Below are 23,057 nucleotides of genomic sequence, written 5' to 3'. Positions count from 1 at the left end.
TTCCTTTCCTTTCCTTTCCTTTCCTTTCCTTTCCTTTCCTATTTGTTAAGCGCTTACTGTATGCTGATCACTATACTAAATGCTGGGATAGGTACAAACTGATCAGGTTGGGCACAGTCCATGCCCGACATGGGGCTCACAGTCTTAATCCCCATTTTACAGATGAGGGAATTGAGGCACAGAGAAGTGAAATGACTTGGGTACAGAGCAGAGAAGTGGCGGTGCTGGGATTAACACCCAGATCCTTTTGACTCCAAGGCCTGTCGATTAGGCTATGCTGCTTCCTGCTTTCCAAAGCCCTTCCTTGGGCTGTTGCTGTTTTCCCTCTGGGCACGTTAGTGCCTGGTTTCTTCTCTAGGTGCCCGTCTGTATAGACCCTTTCCTTTGAGGCTGAGGCCAGTTACTGCAGTGTGATTTTGGGATCCGATAAGCCCCATGGGTCTAGTGTCTTAATAAAGTGATATGTGGTGATAGATTTACCTCCGGGGCACGTTATCTAGTCTTGTACCTCATAAAAACCACATTCAACTGAAGCATTGTGCCACCTTTAAAGTGTCAGATGAGGGAAGTGAGATACCACCTTCCAAGCTTTTGTTATATATATATTTTTAAAAAAGAATGTACCAGATGATTGTGGTTTTACTGTGACCATGACCTGGATGTGAAATATAAATTTTTTTATGGTTTAATGGGCTAACATGCAAAATTTTTGCACCCTAGACTTAATACTTAATGCTATCCTAGAATTCTTCAGTTTTTGTTTGGGTAAACTTGGGTTTAAAGTTCTCCAATCTCTTAAGAGTTTACAATACATACCTTCTTACAGGCGTGGCTTTTTCCTTGCAGGGCCCCCGTCCTGGTAGCGCTCGCTTTGATTGAATGTGGAATGAAGTATGAAGATGCAGTTCAGTTTATAAGACAGTAAGTAAAATGGCTTATCCTTTGTGTTCAGCAGAATGTAAGTAGCAAGGAACTGTAAGTAAATAAGTGAAAACTGAGGTTGGTAACCTGGGTAGATCAGGAAGGGGAGAAGTTGAAGGAAAGAAGTGATTTGGACATTTCTTCATCTACATAACCTGGATGTCTGTAGAGATACCGTGGTGTTGAAAAACGAGAGGTCTGTGACAGGTAAGAGATTAACACGCAACCCTGAGACTCGAGTTCCTTGCTGTTTGCAAAGCCTTGCAAATTTAGCTTATGGCTTGCTATAAAGATCAACAAGTCTATGAATACCGAGCCTGGTAGTTAAGTTAGCAGCGTCTTGTCCTGGTGCCATGCCCTCTGCAGAGGAGCGCAAAGTGTACTGCCAGCTTCAGGCACTTCTCACAGCAAGCCTCGTGACAGAAGTAAAGGGCAGCAATCTCGCCTATCAGGAGGACATTCCAGACCAAGGAAGGTAAGGGATTTGCTCACTGTGACAAGGTCAGGGGAAAGCCAACACAGGAGCCCAATCTCTTGACCTCTGCCTCACGCAACGGTGACTCCCTTGGGTCTGTAAGAATATCCCGGCAGCCATCACCTTGCCCTTTTCCCAAGCCCTTCGCCAAAGCAAACGGGTTTCCCAGGCGAAGGAGGATTTGGAAATGTAGCCCAGCGTCTGTAACAAGAACCAGCAGGTCTCACGGGTGTCGTGAGGGCCGGCGCTCCTTTGCCCGTCCCTCTTTCCTGCTTGGCTCTGCTGCTGGGGAGACCCAATCTAGGCTTCCTTATTCATTCTCCAGCTGACAGGAAATTGCAGGCTAATCTTGTAGGGGAAAGGTGAACATCTATCTCGCCTCTTAAAACTGCCTGGCCCGTCTCAGTTCGTCTTTAAATGGAAGCCCAGGGACACCTAGTCTTTCTCGGTCAGAGCAGAAGAAATGAGCGTTTTCTCCCCCGCCTTGTTGGGGAGGCCCTGAAACATCCAGCCTCCATTTAGAGTCTTCCTTTCTCAGAGAGCTGCAGGGTGGGAAGGGAGCCAGAGCTCCGTCAAGCCGGGTGGGAAAGGCCTTGGGCCGCAGAGGATGTTAGTGAGCAAAGCGGCATTTTGCATGTACTAAGTAGCCGTTCTTCTATTTCCAGAAAAAGAAGGGGAGCCTTCAATTCCAAACAGCTGCTTTACCTTGAGAAATATCGACCCAAGATGCGGTTACGCTTCCGAGACACCAATGGGCACTGCTGTGTTCAGTAGAAAGGAACCTGAACGAAGGCTGAGTTTATCGTGGCTTTTTAGGGGAACTCTTGGCACCTGGAAATGTGAATCTGGAATCTAACTGCATCATCAAGAGAGTGGTGGAGTCAGTGCTCCTCAACCTCTGTCCTAATGATTTAGAAAACAAAAAATGAGAAAACCCTCTCTAAAAGAAATAAAACCTAAAAAAGCAAGAAAAGGGCGGTGGGGGAGGTATTCAGTGAAGGATGGTTTTCTCTTAAGTATGCAGTTTGAACTGCTGGGAGAAAATAGGTTGCTTAATTAACCTGTATTTTTTTAACTTTTTCAAAATGGGTCTCTATGGAAAACCAGCATAATATTGGTCAGTGCAAAATCCATTCGCTTGGGGAAGGGCGTCCAAAAGTTAGGTCCCGGCACATGGATTTCCTCATGGGATTTCCTTTTTAAATTTTTTTTTTGTTTTTGTTGTTGTTGGGTTTTTTTTTTTGTTTGCTTTTTTGTTTGTTTCTGTGAGAGCTGGTAGACAGAGAATAAGAGGAGCATTTGTTACTGTATGTGTGTGCAGTCTGACAGCCTTAAGCCCAATTGGGCATTCTTAGAAAATAACAGTGGCATTTGTGTTGTGTGTCCAGGTGGTTCTTAGGCTTTCCTGATGATGGGATGTTCCTGTTTCCTTTTCCTGAAAATTCTACCTACAAATTGAGTGAATCAGCCAAGAGCCTCTTTTTTTTTTTCTCTTCTTAACCTGGTGGGGGTTGGTATTTTAAGAGTAGTGCGCCTGTTATGTGTGTGTGAACATATTTGTCCAAAGAACTAGATGAAAGACAAACGCTTTCCTTCTACTACCTGAAATGAACAAACTTTTAAGAGCACCTACGCAACTCCATGTATTAGAGGAGGAAGACCCGAGCAGTGTCAGTCGTCCAGATTTGCCTTTCAAACTCGCAACTCCACGCAGGGAGTTAGCACCCTTTCATGCATCCCAGAAAGACCACCATGGTCATGATCCAGATTTTCCGTCAGACCGCATCAGGGCACAGTGATGGTGTGAACAGCCCATTTCAGGACTCAGACTCATTTTGTTTTGGAGGTGAGCTCTCCCGAACGGTCAAGTAGACAGGACGGACGCAGTATTTTGTATTTTGGACTTGCAAATAAATGCCCAGGATGGGTAGCCCCCGACTGGCCCTCATGTACAGTTCAGTTGAACCACTGATTGCCTTGTTCTTTTCTTACTGAGTTCTTTTTGAGATAAAAAAATCACTGGTTCCAAACCAACAAGGCCGACCGGATCTGCGTTCCCCAGGCCAGAACTGGTGGGGAAGGGACGGTCATGCAATGCTCTGGATGGACTCTCTTGTGTGCAGACTGGTGTAGCGTAATTTTGTGCAGATTCATCACCGGGTTCAGTGTGTCATCCCAGACGAGCTGCTTCTCCACCCCCTTCGCCCGAGGTGGCCCCAGCCAGACTCGTTTTACGAAACAAATCTCAGGCCCCGACTGATTAGCCGTGGCCTGCGCCTGCTTTTCACCTCAACTGGGCGTGCGTGACATCGGAGCCGTAGAAACGGAACAGAGACAGGTTTAGGGTCATCCCGTCCCTTCGTCCTGCTGGGCAGAGCCAATAAAAACCGTTTGCTTTGTCCGTTGGAGCAGCTGGGCCAGCAGGTTCAGACCGGTACCTTGCCTCATATTGATACCTCAGATGCCGGCTATGGGAACTGCCTATTTTCCTAATCCCAGAGTTCTGTTTTGATTTTTAATCGAACACAAAGACAACAGGCTTTTTTTTTTCTTTTCCAGAAAACACAAAATAATGCATTTTAAAATTGTTTCTAGGGTTTTAAAGTTTAAAGAACAATGATGGTACTATCCTAAATTCCTCATTTCAGAAAACATGTCAGTAGATTCCTCTAGCATAGGCTCAAGACAGAAATAGCACATTCTCGGAAAGCTCACGTATACTGTATGTTCACCCAAAGTGTATTAATACCATAACAGACCCTGTCTTCCCTCTAATACTCCCGTGCTTGATTTTGTGGTTGGTGAAGCGGCAAAAGGGTACAGCCAATATCAGTACCTTCCTGAGTTGCAAAAATAAAAAAAAAAAAACATTTCTGGTTATGTCTGATGAATAGAGGGGTGTATAATGCTGTATGTAATACTGGCCCTCGTTATTTTTGTGAACTACAGACTAATGTTAATGTCCTCAGAACTGGATTTTTTGGGGGAGGGGCGAAATTAAAACCTTTTTTTCTTGAAATGAATGAAGTATTGGTAGTTGAAGCCAGTTTGACAGATGGTGAGAGAGAGAGAGAGAGAGAGAGAGAGAGAGAGAGAGAGAGATGTCGGACTGATTGAGAAGTGTGCAGCCTGATTAAACCAAACCCTAAACCCTTTTAAAAAAAACAATAAAAAATATTTTACATGAATTATGTCTCACTTTGCATATTTTGCCTCCAACCTCCCCACCACCTCTGCGCATAATTTTGTATCCAGGGATTCTTTATTTGGGGCCATGCAGTCCGAATGACCATGAGAAGTGATTCAATTAAAGGCCTAGAAGTACAAAGTTGCCATTCAACATAGGTTGGGGACACTGGGACAGGCATAACTGCAGTTCAGCCCTGCCTGGCCCATTTTCTAGTTACGTTTTGGATTCAGTGCAGTAGGAAGGCGACAGTTCATTGTTTTATTTAATCGGTTTATTTTGTCTCAGAATTGCCCTTCACTTGAGTACCTAGAGGACAGTAAAGCCAGGTTGATGCCAGGATTATAGGACAGGAGAGGAAAGCAACCCTGCCTGTGGAGGGAATGACACTGAAAGTTGTTTTTTTGCTTGCTTGTTTTTTTCTAAATGGTGTGTGCCTGGCGCCGTACTGAGAGCTGGGGGTAGATTCAAGCTAATCAGGTTGGACACAGTCTGTGTCCCACATGGGGTTCATGATCTTATCCCCGTTTTACAGATGAGGTAAGTGAGACACGGGGAAGGTAAATGACTTGCCCAAGGTCACGTAGTAGCCATGGGGCAGAGCCAGGATTAAAACCTAGGTCCTTCTGACTTCCACGCTCATGCTGTAATAATAATAATAATAATAATTGGCATTTGTTAAGCGCTTACTATGTGCAAAGCACTGTTCTAAGCGCTGGGGGGGGGATGCAGGGTGATCAGGTTGTCCCACGTGGGGCTCACAGTCTTAATCCCCATTTTACAGATGAGGTAACTGAGGCCCAGAGAAGTTAAGTGATTTGCCCAAGATCACACAGCAGGCATGTGGTGGAGACGGGATTCGAACCCATGACCTCTGACTCCAAAGCCCGTACTCTTTCCGCTGAGCCACGCTGCTTCTCTAGAATCTAGTATCCACTAGACCATCCTGCTCAGTTAAGGGATGTCTGCTCAGGTGGTCATCCCCTTTCCTTTAAGACATTTGGCTTTGGAAGTGCACGGATCTATGCCCGAGTCCTCCTCAAGCGTCTCTGACTCAACTTTATTGCATAATTTGCTCGAGCAGCAAGATTCACAAGTGAAAAGTTGTGGGCAAATGAGTTTCCTTGAGCCCCAGGTATTACCTCAGAGGACATTTGCTGGACTGCTCTATTTGTGGATGAGGTATGTGGACCCAGTTATGTGTATAAATGTGAAATGCCCACCCACCCACCAGCACTCTTTGCCTTGGTTCCTTGAGTGCAGCAAGGGACTTTGTTTCTCCCTTAGGAGAGGAGGGAAGGTGTCTGCCCAGAGGAGACACCTATTTTTAAAGAACTGAGCCCTGGCTAATTGAGTGAATCTCAGCGTAAAGAATAACTGCAGTCCAGCCAACGGATTTAAATTTAGGAAACAGACGGGACAGGAGCCTCCCAGACACTTATTTGAACATTTGCTCATAATGGCGTGTAGTTTACCCATGGTTTCGTGTTTCTGCTGCTTAGCTGTTCCTTCCATACACACCGGACCACTCCAGAACTGGAATTAGATTTAAGAATATTTCAAATTGATTTTTATCTGTTCTGCATTAATGCACTGCTTAAATTCCTGCAGAGACATCAGATAACAACCGGTCTGGACATGTCTTACCAATCACAACTGGGTCTGGGCCACTGACGAATAGGTTTTATTCTGTGTAAATCAATGGCTTTTTAGAAAGCCCTTTCATCATTACCCTCCAGGATTCTGGGGGGGTCCCTCAAATGTAGTTCCCTCAAAAATAGGCTCAATCATCTAATAACCGTGGAGAAGCAGCATGACCTATTGCAAAGAACACGGGATCTAGGAGTCAGGATCTGGGGTTCTAATCCTAGCTCCGCCACTTGACTGCTCTGTGACCTTGGACAAGTCACTTAACTTCTCTGTGCCCATTACTTCATCTAAAATGGGGATTAAGACTGTGATCTCTAGGTAGGTCATGGACTGAGTCCAGTCTAATTAGCTTGTATTTACCCCAGCACTTAGTACAGTGCCTGGCACATAGTAAGCACTTAACAGAAACCTTTTTTTTTTTAAGTAAATATTTATTAACAGTGATAGGTTTAGCTATAATTTTTGGAACAAAGGTGGTTTTTCAAAAGTCCCGAGTTCAATTTTAGAAATGAGTCTAATTTTCAGGGGTTCGAAATAGTAATGCTTTTCAAGATAGGGAAATGTGAAATGTAATCCCACCAACTTGAATTGTATAACAGCAGCCGTGCAGGATATTAGGCAACTTAATGTGGATTAACATTTATAAATGTTTTCAATTAAAGTGATTTCAATCCTAGAATTGAAGATTGGATCCCAGCTGCATGAAAAATGCCCATCAATCATCTCCTAATGCTTTTATGCAAATGATTGCATTTGACGTTCCTTTAGATTCACCATTAACACCTGCAACTGTAAGATTGATAACAGGTAAAATTTTATGGCTACCTTAATTAAATATTTGAGGCTCATTTGGCCTAATGAACATTCAGGACTTTATTTAGTACTACGATCTCTTCTGGAACCAGAAAATCACGGGACCTGTGAAGAGGGTAAGACTAATTCAATGCTGCTCAATCTTTTTCTCCATGATTAGCCCTAGATTGGCATTAGGGATGATGGGGTAAGTGCTAACATTTGTATGTATTTCTACACCCTCTTAATATCATTGGCATAGGTCTGCAAATATTATGGATCAGTTGATACTGATGCATTAGGGCTTAAATCCTGTCATTTCTATATTGTTTTCCTTGAATACGCTCTGTACTCTAACATGAAGGCCGTGTTCTTGATGAGCCCCATATTAAGGTGAATCCACATTATAGTATGCACCCTTTGACTCTTGTTCATGCATATGTGTTTCTTCCCACATTGCATCACATTTTCTCCAGAGAGCCATGTGTGGCCTGCCAGGCATATCCCAATTCCTTCCTGCCTTTCTATAAGAAAAACATGGTGAAACACACATTACAAAAGAATAGGGGAAGCAGTGAGGCCCAGTGGACATTGATGGGCCTGTAGGTCAGAACAACCTGTGTTCTAATCCTGGCTCTGCCACTTGTCTGCTGTGTGACCTTGGGCAAGTCACCTAGCTTCTCTGTGCCTCACGTCATTTGTAATATGGGAATTAAGACAGCTCCAGGTGGGGCAGAGACTGTCCAACCTGTTAGGCTTGCATCTACCCCAGTGCTTAGTACAGTGCCTGACACATAGTAAGTGCTTAACCAAAACCGAATATGCTTTCCTTGTCTCCTCTTGTTCTTTGCGTGTTGTCTGACCAGAGGATTGGTGATTTTTCTATCTCCCAGACACCTGCCTGCTGTGGATGTTTCTCAGAAGTTATTGTGTTCTTTTGTCCATCTGAGGACTGGAAGGAGGCTTTCTGTGCTGCCTGCTGCCTTCACTTAATTGGATATGCCCTTTCAAACTACATGCCCCTACATTGTCAGCTAGAGGGGAAAACAAAATCACAAAAACTATGTCTCACAATCTCTCAGCAAGAGTACTCATTAACTACTAACTGAATTCTTGTCTTCCTTAATCACTCAGGTCAATGTAGGTAGTGATCAGGCATGAAATGTGTTTGACCAGGTGGAAGAAGGTGATTCTAAGGTGAAAATATTACTATAAATGTTTTTAGTGGTATTTGTTAAGCACTTACTATGTGTCAAACGCTGTTGTGAGTGCTGGGGTAGATACAAGTTAATTAGTTAGGACACAGTCCATGTCCCTTGTGGGGCTCACATCTAAGTAGGAGGAACAGTAATAGCCAGCGTTGATCATACTAATAATAATGTTCTTGGAATATAGGCACTCTCGTTCAAAGGAAATCATAGCATGTCATTTATTCTTTACTTTCTCAGCAATAGCTAAAGGCGGTGATGGTCCCGTTTTGTGGAGAAATAATCAAAGGCCTCGTGAGGTTACATGATTTACCCTGATAGCGCTGCAGGTCAGAACCCGGTTTCCTGATTCCCTGGCCGGAGTTCTCCTCACTCGGGTTGATTCCCGTGGACAGGGTTCCTGACCCATGGTGGGAAGTTTGTGCCTCTATTCTCTGCTATAATGGGATTGGTTGAACCAACTCATCGCCACAGCCTAGGCAGGCTGACAGGAGGATAAAAGGCCCCCGGCACTCCAAATTTCAGGAGACATCAAGTGTGATGGAGAGAGGGAGTGTTAGAGTGTTAGTTAAACAAGAGCCTCTCAGAGGGAGGGATGGTCTAAGCTCCCCTTGGCAGCATTTCTTATGGTTCCGTGATTGAAATCATCGTCCTAATAGTTCTATGATTGGCACAAGTGCTAGATGCTGTTCGGTGCAATAGATTGTTATCCTTGCCCTCCAAATAGACTAATCCCCATATGCTTGGTGGTGGGGTAGCTTGGTTTTCATTGAGGAGGTCGGCGTCAATATGTACCTACTGAGGACTTACTATGTGCAGAACACGGTACGGATCTCTTGGGAGACTACAGTATACATGTTTCCTGCCCATATTGAGCTTACAGTCTAGAGGGTCCACACAGGAAAACGATTGGTGTGGGTTGTTCCAAAAGTCTGGCTCAAACCGGGGGGCAGACGAAGGGGTGTGGGTGTTAGCAGAGCTGTTCGGGTTAGATCTGGCAGTGGGATGTGATTAGGCAATTCATCTACAGAAAACAAGTATCCTGGGGGCGGTATTTGTGCCCTGCCATTCGCACACACAGCCTTCTTGCCCTTCAATCTGTTTACAACACTGATCTGTCAAGTCTGTCTCCCAGAGCCTTTTATTCAAGGCAGTGAAGCAAGAACCTCTGAATCCCATTCAGTACGGTTGAGCTCCCTTTACTGTGCACCGGATAAAGAAAATCAACTGCTTAACTGGCTAACTTTTCTGCCCCTCCATGCCTCGTTTCCTATCTGTCGAGCTTTTGGCTGAAGATGAAGTTAAACCTTTTAATCCTGTCTTGAGAACTTGGTTACCAAAGTAACCGAGCTTAGAAATTTGACCACTGTTGGAGCACTTCTTTTGGAGGTTCTTATTACTGTCAGAAAATGGGGTTCAGCCTGCGAGGTTAAGTTGCCGCAGTCCTCGGGTAAGCAATCAAGAAATACTGGCAAGCAATTTTCTCTGAATTTCACGTTCATGTAGAGAAGCGGTGGGGCCTAGTGGATAGAGGCTGGGCCTGGAAGTTAGAGAACCTGAATTCTAAACTGGGTCTGCCACCTGCCTGATGTGTTACCTTGGGTAACTTACTTAATGTCTGTGTGCCTGAGTTTCCTCATCTGTAAAAAGGGAACTCAATGCCTGTTCTCCCTCTTACTTTGACTTGCGAACCCCATGTGGGACCAGGACTTTGACTGGCCTGATTATCTTTTATCGACCCCGGTGCTTAGTACAGTGCTCGGCACGTAAGTGCTTTAACAAATACCACAATTATCATTAAGCATCTTTGCTACTGTAGGAAACATGACAAAGTTTGGGCTCAGAGACAAGGCACATCCAAGATACTCTTATCTAAAGAGAAGGAGATTTTGTTCTCCCTGATTTTTAGATTCCCATCACCACCCCTATTCATTTGGGTGGTGGGGAGGGAAAGGAGGAGTAAGAAAAGTATCTTTATAAGTGCTTACTGCAACCTCAAAGGGATCTTCTGGCCTTCTGTATATTTTCGGCATCTTTCTCTCGTGGCGGCTGATCGGGAGGCCTCGGTCCAACAGGCATCCCCTGATTGGCAGCCCTGGGGGATGCCACAAGCAACCACACCATCCAGAATTAGCTGCAAATAGAACTTCAGATATGGTCCAAAGGAGTCAGGGATTGTTGGGTTCTGAGTCTTTGGTCTGTGTTCCCCGGGTCTAACAAACTGTTTACTTTGTGCTTGGCTGGAGGAGACCTGGTTTCAGCCCGTGGGAGTAGGGTCACAAAGAGTCTTGGCTTCCCTGGGCTTGCTGCAGAAAATGCTCTAGGCCAGGGGCGGAGAAGTCAGAAGTCGTAGAGAAGCAGTGTGGCCTTGGGGCTAGAGCACGGGCCTAGTAGTCAGAAGGACCTGAATTCTAATTCCAGTTTTACTTGTCTGCTGGGTGACCTTGGGTAAGTCACTTAACTTCCCTGTGCATCAGTTACCTCATCTGGAAAATGAGGATTGACTGTGAGCCCCATGTGGGACATAGACTGTGCCATATATAGGAGCGGTAAAACCAACCCATTGCCACAGGCTAGGCAGGCTGACAGGAGGATACAAGGCTGATTAGCCTGTATCTATCACAGTGCATAGTACCAAGTCTGGCACACAGTAAGCGCTTAACAAATACCATTAAAAAAACCCCACTTACACGGGTAATTCTGGCGATTGCACTTTGGCAACGCAGAAAACTCCATCCTCTGATTTGCTTTGCCTTAGAGAAGGCAGAGCCAGGGAATTAGCTTTAGCGCCTTGTAGGAGGATGGCTGACAGTATAGACCTCGTTTTTGCCATCATACATGGGCCTGCCAGTAACCAATTTTGAGTTTGATCCCCGGATCTCCTGGCCTGAGAACAGACCCCGAGTCTGCTGCCCACACAAAAAAGAAAGAATTGGTCCCTTAATTGGAACTGAAGCAAGTTTTCTTGAGGGGGGAGAACGGTTCAGCAATTTTGTGTAACCAGCCAGGCCCAAGAAAACTGGCCAGATGCAATGCCAGCCACAGGAGGTGGTGAGCTCCAAAAATGGTACAGGTCTTGGTGGTTGATTGACGAGAACGACTTGTTTAATTACAGCATGGGCTCAGAGCCCAACCTTGTGCACTTATTCATTACTTCTTGAATAGCCAGCCAGCTTAACTCAAAAAATGTGGTTCAGAATTTTGAAGAGAAAGAGGGCGACCACAAAATGCCACCTCCATTTTTCTAGCTAAAAACACCCGACGTTTCAAAGCAGGAAACTCCCTTTTCATTCCCGTCTGTCCCTCCCAAACTTGGGTTGAGCCCATTGTGCCAGCATCTTGCTCAAAGATGCTAAATTGGAACAGGATAACTGTGGTTTTTTTGTTCCTGACTTGTGAACGCTGGAGAAACAGCACAACCGAGTGGTTGGAACCACGGGTCTGAGAGTCAGAAAGTCATGAGTTCTAATCCCAGCTCCACCACTTGTCTGCTGTGTGACCTTGGGCAAGTCATTTCACTTCTCTGTGCCTCAGTTACCCCATCTGTAAAATGGGGAGTGAGACTGTGAACCAACATGGAACAGGGACTGTGTCCAACCCAATTTGTTTGTATCCACCCCAGTGCTTGGTACAGTGACTGGCACATAGCTCTTAACAAATACCAAAATTATTATTATTATTATTATTGTTAGGGTATTGTGAGATGATGGCCAGACACCTTCTCCTGGGGTCAGGACCTCTTATGCGGTAAAGCTTTGTGACTGGCAATAGCGTTTGCCTTCCTGGAGACCAGCTGAAGCCCCAAATGGTGCGGTGGGGAAGCACTATACTCTTTGCGATTGCAATATGATGGTGAGTGTTAACAGGTCATCATTGGGGCCAGCTCAATTACTTGTCTCCTTCATGACATAATAATAATAATTGTGGTATTTGTTAAGTGCTTACTCTGTGCCAGGCACTGTACTAAGTGCTGGATACAAGTAAATGGAGTCGGACACAGTCCCTGTCCCACATGGGGCTCACAGTCTTAATCCCCATTTTAGAGATAAGGTAACTGAGGCCCAGAGAAGTGAAGTGACTTGACCAAGGTCACACAGCAGACAAGTGGTGGAGCTGGGATTAGAACCCATGACCTTCGATACCCAGGCTGTATCTACTATGCCAGGCTCTTTCTCAAATCCATGGGCATTTGCTTCTTTCCTTGAGCACCGCCCTGCTCCTGTTTCTTCTTACAGCCATATTTCGGAAACAAGCGTCCATCGACACCGGTGGCTGAAACCGCAGCAACCACACCCAAGCCCCATGAGGAGGAGGAGGAGGAGGAGGAGGAGAGATCCGCTCAGTGACCTCTACCACCGCGGGATGCACAAGGACGTGGCTGTGGATCGGTGGCTGCCGGGCCAGTTTCTACCTGTCGGCTCGGAGCCGGTGGGAGGGAGTCGAGCGGGGCCGGCTGCAGTGGGGGTGGGGAAGGTAGCCGGACAGGAAAGGAAAGGAGCTGCAGGCGGCATTTTCCGCTCTGATCATCTTCAAGGACAAACTGGGTTGCACAGAGCGGCAGGCGGCTCTCGGATTTACTATATAGGGCAGAGCTGCCTTGGCCCAGCCGTGGAACAAAGAGAAACACCAGGAGATTAGCTAGCGTGCGTGTGTAAAGTTCTCAGCAGGCTTGGCAGTCGCACTACAGAAACCCTGACGCACCATTGTGAGGGCAAAGGCCTGCGAGTTTGGGGCTTAAAATGAGCAAGGACCCTTGGGGATGACGGGTGTCTTGTCTGTCACCTGGCTCTGTGGCTCTTTCCCAAATCAGGGGTCCGTTATCCAAAAAGCATCTTCCAACTTTTATGGGGAGCCTGATGCAGGCCGGGAATAATGCTGTTGAGGAGGATGGGACCAGCCTCATGAGTCAGTGCTGGGAAATATTTTGGGATATCTTCTAAACCTGAGGGGATTAGACTGTGAGCCCACTGTTGGGTAGGGACTGTCTCTATATGTTGCCAATTTGTACTTCCCAAGTGCTTAGTACAGTGCTCTGCACATAGTAAGCACTCAATAAATACGATTGATGATGATGATGATGGTGGTTGGGGGAAGAGGGTGGGGCACTCAGTCTGGGACGAAAGACTCAATTATTTTTTACATTTTAAACAGTTCTCCAGGTCACTGACAAAGAAATGGCCCAAGATGGCAGGCCTCTTCTTAGTAAAGTAGAAGAAATGCTTTAGGATTCACATGATTGAGGCGAAAAAACCAGAAGGATTTTTTCTGCCAGGATGAAATGGCTGTGAGGGGTAAAGCTCTGGGTGTTTGCTTGACTCAGAACCGTGAGACCTCCAATTAAAATACCTATGCAGTGCCTTTGAAACACACATTCCTAGAAAACCCTTTTAAAATCAGGTTCTATTTAATGCCATGAGGCTTTCGGAGAGACTGATTTTAAATGGGCCACTCTAACGGCACACCGTAATACTGCAGATTTATTAAGTCTTTAAAGTGGACTGGACTTCCCCCTGTGATTTATTTCCTGTGAAAGGTGGAAAGCCACCCACCAAAAGGGCAAACTTTACATTTACAATACCTTTACTGGTGGCTGAGTTTGCGAATTAGTAGTAGTTAATAGTATTAAGTGCTTACTGTGTGCAGAGCACTATACTAAGCCCTGGCAGAAAAGGTTCCTGTCCCCAGGTGGGTGGTTCACAATCTGAGTTTTTACTGGGGAGAAGAGATTGGAGACAGACATATCAGTAGTGATGAAACATTAAAACACAACACAAATTCACAAAACAGGCTTAAAGGTTCGGTGGTGATGGGGGAGTCTGAGAGCAAGTGGGAGCAGCTTTTATCCCTGGTGTGGTGCTCCTGGAGCATGCCTGGTTGGCTCATTCATCTTATAACTTTGAGCCTTAATTGGGTAGCGACGCACAGTTGCTCTTGAGGGTCTTTATTCCATCCTTCTGTTTGCCCGTGACCCTGATGGCATACGAGATTACTCAGAATGACAAGAAGAAGAGGAAGAATGCAGTCAAAGTACCCCTTTTAGACTATCCAACTCATTCTTTTTTCTGTTTCTAGTGAGAGATCTGCCTTGGATGTCAACTGGAAGTTTTGTGCAGGCCTGAGGATAAAATATGGCCCTTAGGTGGTAGCAGGTTGTTGTAGGGTTATTTCCTGCCTTTGTTTGGGCCAAAATGGGATTCTGCGTGTGGGTCAACCTCAGGATATGGCTCTCAGTAAACTGAATCGCTGGTCTCACCATCTCTCAGTGGGAAAATGAGGCTGAGCTGAGTTATGGTGACCATTATCCATTCAATTCATTCGGTCGTATTTATTAAGTGCTTACTGTGTGCAGAGCACTATTCTATACCACAATAATACCGTACTGTATTATTCCTGTTCTGTGTTCCTCCTCTGGAAATAAGCCAAAGGGAGTATTTATTGAGCACCTACAGTGGGCATAGCACTGTACTGTGTGCTTCTGAGAGTACAATGAAATCAGTAGATGTGATCCCTGCCCTCAAAGCGTTTATAATTTACCTGGGGAGCCTTGTCTGGCCTTGGGGCTCTCTCTCAAGTGTTCCCATTTATTCTTTTTCAGGCTCTTTGGTGATTTCTCCCTTCTCCCCAAGTTATTTTCCCTTGGCCCCTTTCTGTTGTTTTATTTCCTGCTTTTTTGTACTCTTCCAATCAATTATTGAGCCCTATTATGTGCAGAGGATGACTAAGTGCTGTGCTTCCCCCAGTTGAATTTTCTTCTCCTCCCCACCTTCTTTCTCCCTTTCCCCTACCGTCTCCCTCCCCTTCTCCTTCCCTTTCTCTCCTCTCCCTGGGGCTGGTTTCTCTGACTCCTTCTCTTCTTTTTCTACATTCCTTCCAATGCTCCTCTAACATTTCTCTTATCCCTGGCAAGGTCCCAGTGAAGTAAACCAGTCGTCGTCCAGTGCGCCTGACAAGAGAGAAATTGGATCAATTTTTCTCAGCCTCAAACTTTGAGCACAGAGCTGACTGCAGAGGGAAAAAGATTGGGTGATTGGGCGTGAATGCACTAAAATTCTTATATCAGCAGCTTTTCTTGGGAGTGAGCGACTGTGCAATTTTAAAACACTTAAGCACTTACAATGTGAATAAGTGCTCTGGGGCGTCAAATACAGAGAGTTGGTAGCCACATTCCCTGCCCACAGAAAGCTTACAGCCTAGAGGGGGAAAGCTTCAGACAAGCGCATCTTTGGGGCTAAGGATTTAACATGTCGGGGTTTGTGGAGAGGGTGGCAAGAAGGGGAAATCCCAGAGGAACAGAATAGGGAAATGATCGCTCCATTTCCCTCCTACTCCCTTGTTGCCTAGGCTTTTGGGCACTGGAGTAGGCAGGCCCTGATTGTTAACTGCTAGGAAGGTTGACTTTACAGCTAATAAGACTCAAATCTATTCGTTTCAACATCATCATCAGAGGCTAAGGTTGGGGAGGACAACACTGTGGTGGATGGCGGCGGAGGCAAGGGTACATTTCAGGTTATTCTTTAATTACAGTCAACACCTTGCTCAAGGAGGCAAAAATCCGCTTACTCGGGGTGGGATTGAGTCGTTGAAAGGGGAGGTCGACTTATTAGGGAGAGTGGTTTATCTGCTGTCAGCGCAATGCCTGTTAGCAATACCTAAACAAGGAGTTATTTTTGTTTAATGTGTTATCTTCTGTCTTCCATGTGCCTGCTGCTGCCAGCGGATCAATACTCTGCAAACTGCTCAAATGAATTTCTGTCTCCATTTCCTCACGCTCCTCCACTCTGTTTGTTTAAGGCCATAGAGCCAGGAAGGGCATAAATGGTTCAGAGAGACCTCTAGCCTCAGAGATGTGTGTGGTGGAATTGGTGGTGGTGGGATGTGTGCGGGTGGTTTCTTTCAAAATTACTACAGGAAGGTAGCCCAGCCGTTGGCTCTTGGCAATGCAGGAGAGCTAGGCTCCTGCTTTGTGGCCCAGGTGGTTTCTTAGGGCCTCAATATCATAGTCAAAAGTGTATGAAGTCCTACTCACCCTCAAAACATTCATTCATTCAATCAATCATATTTATTGAGAGCTTACTATGTGCAGAGCATTGTACTAAGCACTTGAACATCTCCCATGCAGTTGCCCTCCTTTACCTCCCCTATCCATTCTGTGTGTTTGGCTTGCTTGTTCCTTCATGGGTGATTTCTGTGGGGCCATTTTGGTGTTTAGTGTCTTCAGCCTGTCTCACTCTCCGGTGTTTGATACTCAGAGGAACCGGTTTGGACTTCGGTCTGGGCCGAGACCCTGTAGAAGAGGTCGTCAAGTTCTCTTTGTCGATAGATGTTCTTTTCTCCCAGAGAAATTGGTGGGAAAGAAGATCTAGAATAGGTTGAGATTTGTGTTAATCTGTTAAAATGCCCTGAGAGGATGAAAACAAATACGATTTTATGTTGGAGAAAGAATCAAGTCCATCAATTTCCTCAGCTTGAGAGTGCAGCTTTCATTTGCCGGTTTATAGAGAACTTTCCCTCCCCTGGGCCCTTGGTCTTATTTTTAGAACCTGATGCCTTTTAAGAAGGCGAGCCATGTGCTTTGTGAACTCCTCTGGCATAATCTACTTAGCAGATGATAACATAAACAGAGTTCGACCTAGAGAGGAGAGGGCAAAGCTAGCCCCCGTGACTGGATAGCTAGAGCCAGGAAACAGACAGGAGGGGGAAGAAAGGGGAGGGGATTTCCTCAACTCCTATCATCACATGAGTTTCTCTCCCAAAAAGGAACTCCTATTTTGTGACTTCACCTTTTAAAGTTAGCCTTCCCACCGCATATATTGATAACCGAAAATTACCCTTCATCCATCTGACACCACACCCTACCCAGATCCTGGAGCATTGACTCAGGAAGTCACCTTTGGTGGCATCAGCTTCACTCTGAATAAGCAATCAATCGATGGAATTTATTGAGCGCTTACTGTGCACTGAGTAGTGAACTTAGTGCTTGGGAGAGTACAATACAATATAGAGTTGGTAGACATGATCCCAGCAGATTATCATCATCATCAATCATATTTATTGAGCACTTACTGTGTGCAGAGCACTGTACTAAGCGCTTGGGAAGTCCAAGTTGGCAACATATAAGGCTATGAACTTAAATGCTGTGGAACTGGGGGAGGAGTACCAAAGAGTTTAACGGGTACAGATCCAAATACACAGGTGATGCCCACCGAGAGGGTCTGACGGCCTGTTCAGAACTGTATAATTTCCCCCTGAACTCCTAGGGAAGCTCTGCCTGTTTTTTTATTAATATTATTATTTTAATGACTTAAGCACTTACTATGTGCCAGGGATTGGACTAAGCACTTGGGTAGATATGAGCTAATCAGGTTGGACACAGTCCATGTCCCACATGAGGCTCACTGTCTTAATCCCCATTTTACAGATGAGGTAACAGGCATAGAGGAATTGTGACCTGTCCAAGGTCACACAGCAGAGAAGTGGCAGAATCAGGATTAGAACTCAGGTCTTTCTGATTCCCAGGCCCATGCTCTACCCACTAGGCCACAATGCTTCTGTCTGTTCTGGGAAGGGCAGTAGCTAAGTAAAGGTGGGGAGATGGCATAGCTGGTTGAAATTGGGTGAGTCAGGTGACCAGGAGATTGTATAGGAGGGTCCCTTGGACTTGCTTCTGGGCACCTAGATACATTTCCCCCATCAATCAATCAATCAATCGTATTTACTGAGCACTTACTGTGTGCAGAGCACTGTACTTAGCTCTTGGGAGAGTACAGTACGACAGAGTTGATAGACACCATCCCTGCCCACAGTGAGCTCCTAAATATTCTTTGCTCACCCTTTGTGGAAAATTGCATATTTTCTTTCAATGCTCTGCCAATGTCCTTATTTTTTTTCTCCATCTCTGCACCTGCTATTTATATCCATCCTGTATGTGTGTGCTTGCCAATCAATCACATTTATTGAGTGCTTACTGTCCACAGAGCACTGTTCTAAGCACTTGGGAGAGTACAATATAACAGAATTAGTAGACCCATTCCCTGCTCACGATGAGTTTACAGTTTGAGGGAGAGACAGATATTAATATAAATTAATAAATTATATGTCCATAAGTGCGGTGGGGACGAGGGTAAGGTGAATAAACCGTGCAAATCCAAGTGCCAGGGCCAAGAAGGGTATGGGAGGAGGAAATGAGGGCTTAGTCGGGGGAGGCCTCTTGGAGATGTGCTTTTAATAAAAGTTTGAATGTGGGGAGAGTGTTTTGTTGGATATGAAGGGGGTGTTCATTCATTCATTCAATCGTTATTTATTGAGCATTTACTGTGTGCAGAGCACTGTACTAAGCGCTTGGGAAGTACAAGTTGGCAACATATAGAGACGGTCCCTACCCAATAATGGGCTTGAGTTCCAGGCCAGAGGCAGATTGTGGATGAGGGCTTGGCAGCAAGACAGATGAGGTCAAGGTGGAGTGAGGTTGACATTAGAGGAGCAAAGTGTGCGGACTGGGTGGTAGTAGTAGGAAATCAGAATATGGTAGAAGGGGGAAAGATGATTGAGTGCTTAAAGCCAATGGAGTTTCAGTTTGGTGCAGAGGTGTTGAGGAATCACTGGAGGTTCTTCAGGAGTGGGGAAACATGGATTGAAAGTCAGTGTTATTTGAGTGCTGTGGTATAGATCCTTGTTCTATATAATGAATGTTTGAATGAACACGCTTCTGTTCCAATTCCGCTGCTTGTGAATATTTCTACATATGCTTAGAGCATAAGTTCTTTGTGGACAGGAAATGTATCTTGGACTTTTGTTGCACTTTTCCAAGCACATAGTACAGCCCTTAGTACAAGACAGGAGCATGGCATTCAAGCAGTCTTCTAACACTGCAGCTCCTTCTCAACTAAATGGTTTGGCCTTGCTCTCTTCTCTTCAGGATATCCCCTCGACGCTATTCTTATTTTACACCGGACAACTTAATCTCTGGTCTTTCCCTCCAGCTTCCTGCTCAGCAGGCTGATTGTTGCCCCCATGCAGTTTGTGAAAGGGGAGTCCCTCGGGTGTGGGGTCAGGAGGCGCTCCCTGCCTGGCAATGACCATCAACTTCTTTTTTTTTTCTGTTTTCTTCCACAGAACATGGAACCCCAATGAGGGGGGCAGAAGGCCGGGTTTTCCGGAGACAGCGACAACTGCGGTTTCACCCGGCCTGTGAAACTGGGGGGGGGGGGGGGGGGGCAAAGAACTCCCCACAGTCTTTGCTTAAGCCTTTAAGTTGAAGCCAGGGGCAATGTCGTCAGCCCACGGCGACGGCCTGTGGGGGTGAGGCGGTGGCACGAACTCACAGTGACATCTTTTACGTAGGGCAGATCTTGTTCCTCACAAATGTACCCCCCTCGTTTCCTCACTCCTTCCTGCTCCCCAAACTCTTCTTCTTCCGTCGAGCCCCCCGCACGGCCACCCACGTGGGCCCCGCCTCGCCCACTTCTTCCCGTCTCCTCAGCTACTTCGTCCTCCATTTTCTCCCTCTGCCTCCCCCCTTGTTCCGTCCCTCCACACCCCCTCATCCTCCCTCAGGTCCCCTTTGCCGCCCCCACACGCGAAAGAAGCAACCCTCTCGGGCCTGGTCGGGGTGTGGCCCCCAACGGCCTTCATGCTCCCTCCCCTCCCCCTTCCCTCCCTCATCGCGCGAGCGCCCCAAGATGGCGGTTGAGGCTCGCTTCCCCTCCCCTTCGACACGGGGCCCCACCCGGTCACGTGCCCAACGGCGGGGGGGGGCGTGGCGCGTGCGCGCGCCTCTCGCATCCACGTGCCCTTCGCCCCCCAACGAAGCCGCCCGGTCACGTGGTGGCGACGATGCCCAGTAAATCCGTTGGGGCGGGGCCGGGGCGACCGTTGAGAGGGCGGTGACGACTGAGGCGGAGGATCAGTCCTGGGCTCCTGGCGGCGATGGGGGAGACCGAAAGGGCGGCCTGTGGGGAGCCGAGACCCCAGGGTGGACAGGGCCGGTCCGCCGAGGTGAGGGCGTAGAGCCGCGGGGGTGGGAGTTTTACCTCAGGGTGGGAGTAGGACCCGAGGGAGGGCCCCGCTCCTGAGGAGAAATCGTCAGTTCCCTAGGCAGCGGCCTTGGAAAACTCCCAAGGCCCGCCTCAAGATCTCCCCAGTGGGAGAGGCCTGCGCCGAAAAGACAAGGAGGCCCCAGAAGCTTCCCCACCCCCCGATTCCCCCCTCGCGGCCTGTTAACGCCTCCCGTCGTTTCTCCTCACAGCTTCAGCTTCTCCGCCGACAGGCCGAGGAGGCCGACCCCGGCCCGGGAATGTCAAGCGGCAAAGCCAAGGGCCCTTCCGCCGACCCTGGCCCGGATGAGGGCCCAGCCGGGCGGCCCTCCACCTCCAGCAAGGCGGGAGGTGCGAAGAAAAGAGCAGCTTCGGGAAAAAGCCGAGGCCGAGAAGGTGGGAGGGACTCTCCCGGCGAGAGGGCCACCGAAGCCAGAAAGTCGAGCCGCCCCGGGGAGGGTTTTCCGGAGGAGCCCGGCGGAGCCGGGAGGATGACCAAAGGTTCGGAGGGAGCGAGCGACGGGAAGGGAACGGAAACCATCGAGATGGAAACCTCCTTGACGGTCGTGAGGCCTGAGGAAAAGAGGAAGGGCCAGGCTGCAAAGCCGGCAACTCTGAGCAAGGAGAGGAAGGCCAAGTTTTTGGAGAAGCTTCAATTTGCCGTCCACGATGCCTTACTTGAAACCTACGGTAAGAGGCTGAAAACCAAGCACAAAAAGAAGATCTCAGAGAGAGTAGAAGGGTCGTCCGGTACCCAAGGCCCCCTGGAAGTCAAAGGCTCCCAAGATGATGAACTCTCAGGAGGGCCAAGTCAGACAGACGCTGCTCAAGGAGGCCTGCTTAGTAATATGCGAGGCTTTGAGGACAAGTTGGATTTTCCCGATAATCTTTCCGATATATGTGAGCAGGGTCTTTTCTCCAGGTTTGCCATCGTCGAGGACAAGCCTTTGGCCTCCACTTCAAATCTGCCTGAGGGACGCAAGGAGACAGAACAGGTTGAGAGACAGCAGCTAGGTTCTCCTCCCCCTCTTCCCAGTATCAGAGCTGAGGATGGGGAGGAGAAAAGCAGGAAGGCCCCGGCCTCCAAGAAGACCAAGGCCAGCAAGAAGAGGTCAGAAGAGCGTTCTAAAAGGGAGGAAGTTTCCAGTACCAGAGAAGAAACCGAAAGTGCCGAAGACCTGAATGAGCCCTTTGGAAATCCAGACTCTGATATCGATAACGTTTTCTCCCCAGGACCTTTTCTGGATAACTACTTCTTCTCTGAAAAGGACCCTGAGGAAGAGAGGCATCAGGGTTGCACTTCTCTCCCTGATCAAGATTTCTGTAAGAGTCCTTCAAGGCTGGAAAAGTCAAGTATGTCTCAAGATCCCATGGAAGACCATGTTTGGATGCCATTAAAGGAGCCGTATCACTGCATGTTCCTAAACCTGAGCCCTGAAGTGCCGAGAAAAGTTTTGGTTAGGCAGTTGGTCTATAAAGGAAGAAAATTAAGCGACTTGATGTTCCCTGGTACCACCTCTGATAAAGAACATGGAACCTCACGATCTCTGTTAGATATCGCTGGGGACCTAGACTATATGGAGTTGGAGGGTGCATACAATTCGGAGGCAAGTGGGAGTGAAGGAAAAGAGAGAAAAGGATGGCCGGCGAGGATCAAAAGTCTACCAAAAACAGGGAAATCCCTTGGGCCACCAGCTCCAGATCTCACTGCGGCCAGGCCTTCTGCTCAAACCAACGCCCCGTTGCGGGTACAGGCAGCCGGCAGCTCCCTCCAAGACCCCAAGTCCAATGAACCCAAGCCTAAACATGGCCAAAAGAAGACGAAGAGGGAGTGTCCTCCTCACAAACAGGCCCCAGAGACACAAGCCAACAGCCGAAAAGCAAATGCCAAAGAAACTCCTGATGCAGCCGGAGGAACCAGCAGTAAAAGAGTAGGTTTGCAATACGGGTTTAGTGGGTAGTAGTTGCGGGTGCTAGAAAATGGAAGCCCCCCCCCCCGAGTAGCTGTGGAGCCTTTCCTGATGCTTTGACTGCTTCCAGTGGGATCTATTTGGTAACTTTTAAGTTCCTTTTGCTAAGCTTCTGTCCGTGGCAACTGGAGGGGTTTCAGGCCAAACTGGGAGCCAGTTAAAAAAGAAATATATCCAATTTTTTTTTCTAGATACGAGATTTAGAAAACCGGGTGAGATCTCTTTCCCCAGGAGTCCGCAAAATTGGAAAAGACAGTTCCCCGTCACCACCCTCCTCATTCCACTCTTAAGGTGGCCCGATTCCTAGGGATTAGCGTCCAGTTTCCCTCTATCTGATGCTCAGGTGACTAGCAGCAATAATGATTAATAATTGTGATTATTAAGTGCAAAAGGGGAGATTCTGTGCAATCTGTGCAGAGAAAAGCAGCATGGCTTAGTGGAGAGAGCATGGACCTGGGAATCAGAAGGACCTGGGTCTGCCAGTTGCTTTCTGTGTGACCTTGGACAAGTCACTTTACTGTGCCTCAGTTTCCTCAGCTGTAAACTGGGAATACTTACCCTCCCTCCTACTTAAACTGTGAGCCCTTTGCGGGACAGGGACTGTGTCCACCCTAATTAACTTGTACCTAATTCAGCACTTAGAACAGTGTTTGACCCACCATAGTAACTGCTTAACAAATGTCATTTAAAAAAATCAAAGTAAGAGTCCCTGTCCCCACATGAGGCGCAGTGTACGGGGCTGCCGTACTAATCCATGCTATAGATGAGGTCCAGAGAAGTTAAATGACTTACCCAAGGCCAAACAGCAGGCAAGCAGAAGAG

General features: G+C 47.2%; 2 protein-coding genes and 1 long non-coding RNA gene across 7 annotated transcripts in view; 2 read left to right on the top strand and 1 right to left on the bottom strand.

Annotated features, from left to right (window-relative positions):
• Positions 1-4,584, top strand: part of PTP4A2 (protein tyrosine phosphatase 4A2) — a 30,798-nt gene extending 26,214 nt beyond the window's left edge. For both annotated transcript variants that reach the window (XM_038758407.1, XM_038758406.1), the window contains exons 5-6: positions 847-921; positions 2,062-4,584. In XM_038758407.1, coding sequence (XP_038614335.1) covers positions 847-921; positions 2,062-2,170 — 184 coding nt within the window. In that variant the 3' untranslated portion in view covers positions 2,171-4,584. The remainder of the gene's footprint in view (positions 1-846; positions 922-2,061) is intronic.
• An 11,702-nt stretch (positions 4,585-16,286) lies between these two features.
• Positions 16,287-23,057, bottom strand: part of LOC119938789 — an 84,747-nt gene continuing 77,976 nt past the window's right edge. For both annotated transcript variants that reach the window (XR_005454505.1, XR_005454506.1), the window contains exon 3: positions 16,287-16,592. This is a non-coding gene — a long non-coding RNA (uncharacterized LOC119938789). The remainder of the gene's footprint in view (positions 16,593-23,057) is intronic.
• SPOCD1 (SPOC domain containing 1) overlaps positions 20,070-23,057 on the top strand; it is a 34,590-nt gene continuing 31,602 nt past the window's right edge. For all 3 annotated transcript variants that reach the window (XM_038758699.1, XM_038758698.1, XM_038758697.1), the window contains exons 1-2: positions 20,070-20,227; positions 20,478-22,196. In XM_038758699.1, coding sequence (XP_038614627.1) covers positions 20,159-20,227; positions 20,478-22,196 — 1,788 coding nt within the window. In that variant the 5' untranslated portion in view covers positions 20,070-20,158. The remainder of the gene's footprint in view (positions 20,228-20,477; positions 22,197-23,057) is intronic.

The sequence above is a fragment of the Tachyglossus aculeatus genome, chromosome 16 (genome assembly GCF_015852505.1).
Source record: "Tachyglossus aculeatus isolate mTacAcu1 chromosome 16, mTacAcu1.pri, whole genome shotgun sequence".
Taxonomy (NCBI): domain Eukaryota; kingdom Metazoa; phylum Chordata; class Mammalia; order Monotremata; family Tachyglossidae; genus Tachyglossus; species Tachyglossus aculeatus.
Note: the sequence above shows the minus strand (reverse complement) of the source record. Positions and strands in the feature narration are given on the sequence as shown.